At 43.9% G+C, this 11,566-nt stretch overlaps 1 protein-coding gene across 2 annotated transcripts in view; it reads right to left on the bottom strand.

The window, feature by feature from the left end:
* The window catches only part of srcin1a (SRC kinase signaling inhibitor 1a), a 166,478-nt gene extending 155,703 nt beyond the window's left edge, over window positions 1–10,775 (bottom strand). For both annotated transcript variants that reach the window (XM_029759995.1, XM_029760004.1), the window contains exon 1: window positions 10,366–10,775. In XM_029759995.1, coding sequence (XP_029615855.1) covers window positions 10,366–10,387 — 22 coding nt within the window. In that variant the 5' untranslated portion in view covers window positions 10,388–10,775. The remainder of the gene's footprint in view (window positions 1–10,365) is intronic.
* Window positions 10,776–11,566: the final 791 nt, after the last annotated feature.

Raw genomic sequence — 11,566 nt, forward strand, 5'->3', positions numbered from 1 at the left:
TCCTGCGGGAGATCAGGACCCTCAGCAATAACAGGGTGGACAGTGTGCACGCGTTTCTGTACGCTGCCGACTATGACGTAGACTCCACATCCTTCACCCAGAACTGCTTCGCCACTGATAGCCCACACATGGTTGAAGACGCAGGCAGAATGACTCTGAATGAGTCCACTGCTATAATGAAAGGGGCAGTGGTGAATGACCACCACACAGAGTGCTATGCTGTTGTGCTCCAGGTGAAATCCACAGAAAGTGGGTATGCCCGGCTTGGATGGGCTAATGTCCCTGACAGCCTGCTGGATGAGGGGGTAATGCTGGCCCTCTTTAATAACGGTAAAAATAATCTTGAATCTCTCACTCTTGACAAGCGCAGCTACGGAACCTATGACACCAACCAATACCTTAACCACGGCCTACAGGTCAAGCTAATCTCCAAGGACGGGTCAGATGTCTTCATGAGCGGACCTAAGTATGATGACGCAGACAGGAAGCTTCCTGTTGGCATAGAGGGGTATGACGCCAGTCTGCAGCTCTACACTAAAGACGGCTATGCTTGCGCTCGCCTGTTCATCAGTAAGACCTTCACCGATTGGAAGACTGATTTCTATTCCTCGTGGGTTGGATTCTACTCCAATCACAACGATGCTAGTAATTCTTACTCTACTCACCAGTACGCTATCTCTTTCACTAAGCAGGATGACACAAACATAAAATATGATATATATTCGTATGTGTCTGATATGTCCATTCAACCTGGAGCTCAAGCTCGATTCTTCCTCACGGAAACATACGATCAAATTCTGGCACAAACTAAACCATGGGAAAGGTAAAAAGGTGTCTGGAAGATTGCTGGTATTAGTATTAGTGTCTCCAGCCGTGAGCGAGGTACTTTACCCCTCAGACTGTTGAACAAAAACAGTCATTTAAGGAGAAACCAGCAGAATCTTACAACACTTGGAAAGAAATTGGAAAGCAACAGCGTAAATTTAAAGCACCCAACAGAGAACACCTCAGTCATGTCTCCACCGCTTACACACACCACACCGTCTCCGTGGCGACGGAGCAGCCAATCACCATGCTGACGGCAGTAGAGAGCAGACAGGATTGGGCACATCTGACCCTTCTGTAACTCAGAGACTGACTAGACTACTACTAAAATATGTTTTGTCTCAGGCAATAAGATGGAGATGTGGGGAGAGGATGAGTGAATGAATCAAAAGGCGTAAATCAGCAGAATGCCCTGAGGTAGTTTATCAACTACCCTAAACTACTAGACCTATGATAACTTCATAACTGCAATTGAACAAACTACCCTGACCAGACCAATCGAACACTGATGTCTGTAATGTCTACATGTCAAGTGTTTGTATTGTCTACTACCGTCAATTGTGGTACAGTTTTTCTATGTAAATTGTAAATTATGTTTTGTTGTGTTCATGGAGCCCAGGAAGATTAGCTGTCGTCATAGCGTCAGCTAATGGGGATCCCAATAAAGATAAAGATAAATAACTTTGTGTTATATTGAAGGCCAATTATCAAGATTGTTAATGGCTGGGTAGATTTGTTTGGGCTGGTTAGACTCACAATCTAACAACAGAGGAGTAGAGGAGGGCCAGCAGTATTTTGACTAGGGTTGCAAAATTCTGGGAACTTTCAATACATTTCACAGAAACAAATATATTTAAAGCAGTGGAGGCTGCTGAGGGGAGGACGGCTCATAACAATGGCTGGAATGGAGTGCAATGCCTGAAAATGGAATGGTATCAAAACACATGAAAACCAGGTGTTTGATACCATTTCATTGACTCCATTCCGGCCATTATTATGAGCCGTCCTCCCCTCAGCAGCCTCCACTCTTTTAAAGATAACTTACGGTCAATTTTTTCTTTTCTATTAACTTGTCTGTCGGCCCTGCATTAAAGACCATAAATGGTTAAGGAAAATTGGGATAAATAAAAACATATACCAATTTCATTTAAGGACCTAAAAATTTACAGCTGTGCCGTATAAATTGCAAAATAGTTGGGAAGAGATTTCCGATGTACCCATTCCATGGCATATGGTTTATGAATTGACACGCGAAACAATGCCGGATTCAAAACTTCAAAACAAATTTTTCAATTTAAATTATTATTCTTTCAACCAATATAATGTTATATATATGGGGATATAATCTTCCCAGCTCTGCAGATTTTGCTGTGAAGAGGCAGAGACATTAGATCATTTATGGTACTGTCCATATGTAGCTAGTTTTTGGTCACAGGTCCAGGAATGGCTGAAGAATTGCAACATTTACCTAGAACTAACGCTGCAGATAGCAATACTGGGTGATTTGAAAAGTCATAGTCAATCAATCAATAATATAATAGTTTGTCACGTTCTGACCTTAGTATGAGGTCATTTTTCCATAGTAGATTGGTCAGGGTGTGACAGGGGGGTGTTTTTGTCTATGTATTTTGGGTTTTCTGTTATCTATGTGGGTTGTCTAGATTGTCGTTCTATGTTGTATTTTCTATGTTGTGGCCGAGTATGGTTTTCAATCAGAGGCAGGTGTTTTAAATTTGTCTCTGATTGGAAGCCATACTTAGGCAGCCTGTTTTTGATGGGGTTTTGTGGGTGGTTGTTTTCCATTTCGTTGTTTGTACCTGACGGGACTGTTGGTTGTTTTGTTATTTTTGCAAAGCGTTTTCATTAAAAGTAAATATGAGCACTTCACACGCCGCATTTGGTCTCCTTTAGACGACCCTTATTACATAGTTATCTTTGCAAAAATGTTTACCTTTAATTTACAATCTGTAGAAGCTATGAGAATAGAAAGGTTCAGTACTTTTGTGAAGCATCACAGCACAGTTGAAAAATATATGGCAAATAGAAATCCAAAATGGATGGCGTTAAGAGAGAGATGGGAGGGGTTGAATGGAGCTGAAGGGTGGGACTAATAACAAGATAACCAATGTATAACATATGTGGTCTGTGAAATGTATATAGGTTCAGAAATTTTGTGAAATAGCTACAGTTCCAAATAGAAATCAAACTGAATGGACATCAGAAATAGAGGAAGGACTAAAAACAAACAAAATATAACTATTGAAAGATTGTGTCTGTAAAATGTGTATAAGATGTACAAACTGGAGGTAGAAGCCTAAGTACTATTGTTTATTAGTGTACTCCAATTGGGGGAAGGGTGGTAGGGTTTGCAGGGAATAATAAAGGTATATTAAAAAAAAAAGTATGTATATGTGTGTATGTATGTGTATATGTACGAATGTTTATGTATGCATATATATATATATATATATATATATATATATATATATATATATATATACACACAGTTGAAGTGGGAAGTTTACATACACTTGGGTTGGAGTCATTAAAACTCATTTTTCAACCGCTCCACAAATGTCTTGCTAACAAACTATAGTTTTGGCAAGTCGGTTAGGACATCTACTTTGTGCACGACACAAGTAATTTTTCCAACAATTGTTTGCAGACAGATTATTTCACTTATAATTCACTATATCACAATTCCAGTGGGTCAGAAGTTTACATACATTAAGTTGACTGTGCCTTTAAACAGCTTGGAAAATTCCAGAAAATGATGTCATGGCTTTAGAAGCTTCTCATAGGCTAATTGACATCATTTGAGTCAATTGGAGGTGTACCTGTGGATGTATTTCCAGGCTTACCTTCAAACTCAGTGCCTCTTTGCTTGACATCATGGGAAAATCAAAAGAAACGATCCAAGACCTCTGAAAATAAATTGTAGACCTCCACAAGTCTGGTTCATCCCTGGGAGCAATTTCCAAACGCCTGAAGGTACCACGTTCATCTGTACAAACAATAGTACGCAAGTATAAACACCATGGGACCATCCAGCCGTCATACCGCTCAGGAAGGAGACGCGTTCTGTCTCCTAGAGATGAACGTACTTTGGTGCAGAAAGTGCAAATCAATCCCAGAACAACAGCAAAGGACCTTGTGAAGATGCTGGAGGAAACGGGTACAAAAGTATCTATATCCACAGTGAAACGAGTCCTATATCGACATAACCTGAAAGGCCGCTCAGCAAGGAAGAAGCCACTGCTCCAAAACCGCCATAAAAAAGCCAGTCTACGGTTTGCAACTGCACATGGGGACAAAGATTGTACTTTTGGAGAAATGTCCTCTGGTCTGATGAAACAAAAATAGAACTGTTTGGCCATAATGACCATCGTTATGTTTGGAGGAAAAAGGGGGAGGCTTGCAAACCGAAGAACACCATCCCAAACGTGAAGCACGTCGGTGGCAGCATCATGTTGTGGAAGTGCTTTGCTGCAGGAGGGACTGGTGCACTTCACAAAATAGATGGCTCATGAGGAAGGAAAATGATGTGGATATATTGAAGCAACATTTCAAGACATCAGTCAGGAAGTTAAAGCTTGGTCGCAAATGGGTCTTCCGAATGGACAGTGACCCCAAGCATACTTCCAGCGTTGTGGCAAAACGGCTTAAAGACAACAAAGTCAAGGTATTGGAGTGGCCATCACAAAGCCCTGACCTCTGTGAGCAGAACTGAAAAAGTGTGTGCGAGCAAGGAGGCCTACAAACCTGACTCAGTTACACCAGCTCTGTCAGGAGGAATGGGCCAAAATTCACCCAATTTATTGTGGGAAGCTTGTGGAAAGCTACCCGAAACGTTTGACCCAAGTTAATTTAAAGGCAATGCTACCAAGTACTAATTGAGTGTATGTGAACTTCTGACCCACTGGGAATGTGATGAAAGAAATAAAAGCTGAAATAAATCATTCTCTCTACTATTATTCTGACATTTCACGTTCTTAAAATAAAGTGGTGATCCTAACTGACCTAAGACAGGGGATTTTTACTAGGATTAAATGTCAGGAATTGTGAAAAAATGAGTTGAAATGTATTTGGCTAAGGTGTATGTAAACTTCCGACTTCAACTGTGTGTATGTATGTATATATATATGGTTATGTTTATGGATATATATAATTACCCCCAAAATATATGGGGGATTGGAAATGATGCAGACAATTACATTGATAAAATCTTTACAGCTGATCCACACCTTATTATTTTAAATGACAAAAGAATACTATAAAAAAAACACTCAATTTAAAACACTTAAAAATCCCAATTTCTAGATGAACATGTCGACTCATCGTCTAAGTATCCACCATGAGTAAAGTCAATCGGTCAGTCTATTAAAGATACTATAATTTGTGATGAAATTGTACTGGCGAAATAGCATAGCAACTGTCTAGTTGCGAGTAGAGAAGAGAGAGGGTGAGTGAGAGAGAGAGAGAGAGAGAGATTGACTGAGATTGACATTTTCAGCAAATAAAGTATGCAAATCTTCAGTTAGATAAATGAATGCTACTTTTCCAACAGTCATAGGCTTTGACGACTTAGAAATGGTTAACAACAAATCATCAAATATGATTCATTTCAATAAAGCTCATTTCAGGACTGGTATGGGGATATATTTCTTCATGATCTGTAAACACACTTAGGCCTACAGCTTAGTGTAGTACAAAAATATATACATCGAAATGAACTGCTGCGGAAAATCGAAAAATAAAATATTCAGACATTCATAACGATACACAGACATAAAAATCTACCCTGTACTGATCTTAGTATGAAAACAGGGACTTTTGATAAACACATGTAATCTTCAAACCCTTGAATTATTAATGCCCTTCAAAGCTAAGTAGTACAACTGTGACCGATTCCTGATACGCGCTATTCCTTTTGGAAGGATCCAATCTCAAACACAGAGAGAGGGGAGGAGGCCATGTGATTGGTTGGGAGAACCCCTGACTTCTCAACAACAACAAAAAACTGTGAAACTAGGGAGGGAGTATGGAAGGAAGGAAGGCTGCACCAATCAATATGTCAGAGTAAAAGTTGGCTCTGTAGAAGCGCTAGGTCATCCATCTTCTCCCACAGTGATGAAGCCCATATGAATGCAGAGAGAACCTGTATGGACCATATGCGGACAGAGAAGGATGAGCACCATCACACACTGTTCTAAACCAGTACGCTATGCTCTCTCTCAGACACACACACACACACACACACACACACACACACACACACACACACACACACACACACACACACACACACACACACACACACACACACACACACACACACACACACACACACACACACACTGTGACAAGGACACTGTAAGAACCGCTCCTCCTTCATGGAACAACAGCATGCCTAATTGATTGTAGACGAGCTGTGTGTCCTGAAGGGTAGCCTATTGCTTTGTTTGTCTGTGTTCTGAACATACTTTGTAATGCATGTGTTATCTGGTTTGCTATCACTACATTGATGCAAAGCTACTCCCAGTTGGTTCAATTACTTTCAAAAAGCCCTCAAACCAAACAGTTATGCTGCCATAAAGCATGGCATCATCACCAGCCAATCGGCAGGCAGCAGTCATGTGCTTTGTGCAACAAAGACCTGGGGAATAAGCAGGTGCATGGCAAGAAAACAATGAAATATAGTCACATACCGTATAGTATAGACCAATACAATAAATAGAGGAGAGAGCAGAGGTACACAAGCCTTCTCAAGTGTCCTTTTAACTAACTAGTCTAAGAGCTACCTTGAGATACTGTTGCATTAGCCCTCTGCCAAGGCAGGGTGAAGCTGTACACACGCACGCACAACCCCACACGGACAAACACACGCACGGACGCACACACACACGAGCACCCGCACGCACGCGCACACACTTCCTTCCGTTCATTCCCTTATACAGTAGGCTGCGTTCGTTATCCTTCCGACATCGACAATCCTGCCGTGGTATTAGAATGTTTCCATCCGTCAGAGTAGTGTTATCTCCTTCCCATACAGTATTGCAGCGTCCTCTCACTAGCAGCACGCCTACCGCTTCCCTCTGACAATGACTTCTGCTCACTGGTGACAATCACTTAGCACACACATGATGTGCGTTGAACTCAATCCCACGTAAACCCTACTATACAACGCTGTGTGAGCACAAAGCTCGGCCAAGATCGGATCCCTCTGCTCCAAGGTGTCAGTAGGGGAATTAGACTCCTACAAGGCAGCCTGCTGGGCGGTAGCATACTTCATGTATTAGTGAATTGTTTCTGTAACATGGTTTATGTAATGTGTACTGGTCAACCTCAGTCCAGGGCTTAAGATAGACTTGCTTCCGTTTCATCATTAGAAACTGCATGGTGATATTTTCAGACTACTTATTGCGGGCCTTCAGTTACCTCACACAGCAAGCGGGCTACAGGCACAAGGCTTGACCTCGGCTGTGACCCAAATGGCACCCTATTCCCTACATGGTGCACTACTTTGACCGGTGGCTATATGGCTATGTTCAAAAGTAGAGCACTAGGTAGGGAATAAGTGGCATCTGGGACGCAGGCCCTCATGTCTGTTTGGAGGAAAAGAAGCCAGTGGCTCAGCTATCCAGCCTACTAATCCATTTCAATCCCTCCAAAAACCAGACAGCAGACAAAACCCCAAGGACGAACAGACGAGACAGACAGACAAGAGTCGGCACATTTTGTTCTGGATATGACCGTTGACCAAAGGCATTTTAGAATACTGCAGTTCCTTTCTTTCTTTCATCTCCTGACCCTTTTTGAAAGCGTCTTTTCCTTTGAGGCATTTCAGGTTATGCGCTCTGGATGGCGGCATCAATAGAATCACACTTGTCTTTGGATCTAGTGTAAGCTCAGTCAGGACCAAGTCATCATCACGAAGAGAAAAGAATCTCGTTCAACTCCACCTCTCTCCTCTACTGTACTCTGCCATCTTCAACGTCATCCACAACCTCCTATTACTTACAGTGCATTTGGAAAGTATTCAGACCCCTTGACTTTTTCCACATTTTGTTTCGTTACAGCCTTATTCTAAAATGGATTCAATTATTGTTTCCCCTCATTAACCTACACACAATACCCCATAATGACAAAGAAAAAACTTTTTTTTTTACATTCTTGCAGATTTACAGAAAATGTAAAACAAATACCTTATTCACATAAGCATTCAGATCCTTTGCTATGACACTCAAAATTGAGCTCAGGTGCATCCTGTTTCCATTGATCATCCTTGAGATGTTTCTACAACTTGATTGGAGTCCACCCGTGGCAAATTCAATCGATTGGACATGATTTGGAAAGGCAAACACCTGTCTATATAAGGTCCCACAGTTGACAGTGTATGTCAGAGCAAAATCCAAGGCATGAGTTCGAAGGAATTGTCCGTAGAACTCCGAGACAGGATTGTATCAAGGCACAGATCTGGGGAAGGGTACCAAAACATTTCTGCAGTATTGAAGGTCCCCAAGAACACAGTGGCCATCATTCTTAAATGGAAAAAGTTTGGAACCACCAAGACTCTTCCTAGAGCTGGGTACCCGGCCAAACTAAGTAATCGAGGGAGAAGGGCCTTGGTCAGGGAGGTGACCAAGAACCCTGACAGAGCTCCAGAGTTCCTCTGTGAAGATGGGAGAACATTCCAGAAGGACAACCATCTCTGCAGCACTCCACCAATCAGGCCTTTATGGTAGAGTGGCCAGACGGAAGCCACTCCTCAGTAAAAGGCACATGACAGCCCTCTTGGAGTTTGCCAAAAGACACCTAAAGACTCTCAGACCATGAGAAACAAGGTTCTCTTGTCTGATGAAACCAAGATTGAACTCTTTGGTCTGAAAGCCAATTGTCACGTCTGGAGGAAACCTGGCGCCATCTCCACGGTTAAGCATGGTGGTGGCAGCATCACGCTGTGGGGATGTTTTTCAGCGGCAGGGACTGAGAGACTAGTCAGGATCGAGGGAAAGATGCACAGAGCAAAAGTACAGACCGATCCTTGATGAAAACCTGCTCCAGAGCGCTCAGGACCTCAGACTGGGGTGAAGGTTCACCTTCCAACAGGACAACAACCCTAAGCACACAACCAAGACAACGCAGGAGTAGCTTTGGGACAGAGACCTGAAAATAGCTGTGCCGCAACACCCCACATCCAACCTGACAGAGCTTGAGAGGATCTGCAGAAAAGAATGGGAGAAACTCCACAAATACAGTTGTGCCAAGCTTGTAGCGTCATACCCGAATACATTATATTCTCTAGCAACCTTGTGTCTTTGTACTGCTCCTGGCCTGTTCTTCCCTCAACCGTTACCTACACTACCATCTCATCTCTCCTAAACTCTCCTTTATTCTGTCATTTATTTCATTCTCTCGCTCCCATCCTCCTTATCTTTCTCTTCTCAATTGGTTTTCCCTCTAGCAACCAGACAGTCCCTGGTTGATGGGAAAATAAGAGCAGTGGAGGGGGAGGGAAAAAAGAGGGGAAGAGACAGGAAAAAACAGAGAGGGAGGGAAAGAAAGGTAGCAGAATTCCCCAAGCTATATTCCTCCCTCCACTCTGAGCAGTCAGCCATTCCTCCCTATTCTCCTTTTCTCTGCCTCTGTGTTTCTGTTACAGCTCCCTCCTTCTCTGGCTTATCAAAGACGCATATCCATCCATCCTATCATTAGGACTAAGGCATGCCTAGAGCATTTTTGTTCTTCATCCAGAGAGAGAGAGAGAGAGAGAGAGAGAGAGAGAGAGAGAGAGAGAGAGAGAGAGAGAGAGAGAGAGAGAGAGAGAGAGAGACAGACAGACAGACAGAGACAGACATCAAAAGCACACCAGCAGGAAACAGTGCTAACCCACCCACTCCTCCATTAACGGCACCATCCCATTTTACACTCACACACAAACAAATTGACTGTGCTCTACACACCCATTCATTTCCATCTTACTTTCTCTCTCTCCCTCTCTCACACACACAATCCTTGGAACGCTTCACTTCCCCGAGGTTTCCCATGAGGCTGACAGATGCAGCTGTTGTCACCGCCACCTCCACACACCGGTATTTCCACCTTCTGTTCACCTCACACACACACACACACACACACACACACACACACACACACACACACACCAGCGTCTCCTGCCTCAGTAATGACAGGTCTATTCCCTCAGCTCTACACAAGCCTCCCCTCCCATTTCCCGGCTCTTCCGCACATGCATGCTTCCTGCAACCTCCACCCAATCCCTCCAGCATCTCTCTCATCCACAACCCCACCTCCCCTCTCCCTTTCCCCAGCCACCCTGCATCCTTGTCCCCCTCCTCAGCCTGGACCTGTTCAGAGCATCACATTCTAGCAATGCCTCATCGCCAGCGCCCACATCCAACCCCCCACTCCCTGCTGGGAGAGAATCTGATAGCACAGCCAGCAGATTGGAAAATAAAACACATTGCAAAATAAAATTGAGCTGCTACTTATGTATACATGGAGATAGTAGCGTTGACATGCCTTGGGATGGTGCATTGCCCATGCTGCGACGCGGACAGCTGGAGCCGAGAGTGATCGCGTTTCCTGTTCCTCCTCTTTTTTTCTCCTCCCTCCTGTCCGTCGCGTTCTCTTTTTCACACCAGCGTTTAGTCTCTCCTTCCTCGTGCCGTCCCCTCTTCCTATTCGCTCCTCTCCTTCTTCCGTCCTCCTTCCCTTTGTCTCTCTCTCTCCGTCTTCCTCTTGCTCTCTTGGATCCTCCTCTGAAGAGATGGCTGTGATCCAGCAGCCGAGCTCTGATAGCTGTGAGTGTGTGTGTGTGTGAGAGAGGCGTACACTATAGCAATAAGTGCCTAAGAAGAGAGTGTGTGTGCCTGTGCAGAGATGCTCAGCACACGGCTATGAATGAACAAAAATGTTGCTCATGATAGTTTAATGTGCTCTCTCTGTCTCTTTCTCTCTCGATCTCTCCTGTTTTCTCTCCATTGCACACCTCTCTCTCTTTCCATCTCTCGCTCTCTCCGTCTCTCTTAAAGGCACAGGCAGTGCGTTGCATTGCTACAGGCCTGGGGGCGCATCTCTCGCACCGAGAGATGATATGGCAACCAACGGGAGCCAAGGGACTTGGTCTTGTGGAGCTCAGAACCAGAGCTAGGAGGAGGTGGGTGGAGAGACGCTCCCCAGAATTGAGAGAGGAGGCTGGGGGAGAGAGGGATCCTTTCTAGGTCCCTCTACCACACACTCAATCTGAGGAAGATTGTGTGTAATGTGTATACAAGAAGATATGGTGGATGGGGGAGAGAGAGAGAGAGAGAGAGAGAGAGAGAGAGAGAGAAAGAGAATGGAGATTGTGTACTGTACCAGCAGTCTTCGGCCCATGCAGAGAGGGCATTAGCTCACTATCACAGCCAGTGTTATGCTCTGTCAGCCCACATTCCCAGTCCACTGATAACCACAACAATAAAGTTATGAGTTCAGTTTCATACTTATAAAAATGGTGAGGTGAAAATACCGCCCTGTGACGCGAGCAGCTCGGGATAGCTCTGTGGTGGGCGGGCCAGAGGCAAGGTTACTCTTGACAGGCAGCTGCAACACAATGTCAGTCCACAGGGATACGAACCTGAGAGGGGGTGACATGATGGAAATGTGGAGAGTAAAGGTTACCTTGGTAACCCTGGCATTGCTGTTATCAAATCAAATTTTATTAGTCACATGCTTCCGAATA

The sequence above is a fragment of the Salmo trutta genome, chromosome 1 (genome assembly GCF_901001165.1).
Source record: "Salmo trutta chromosome 1, fSalTru1.1, whole genome shotgun sequence".
Taxonomy (NCBI): domain Eukaryota; kingdom Metazoa; phylum Chordata; class Actinopteri; order Salmoniformes; family Salmonidae; genus Salmo; species Salmo trutta.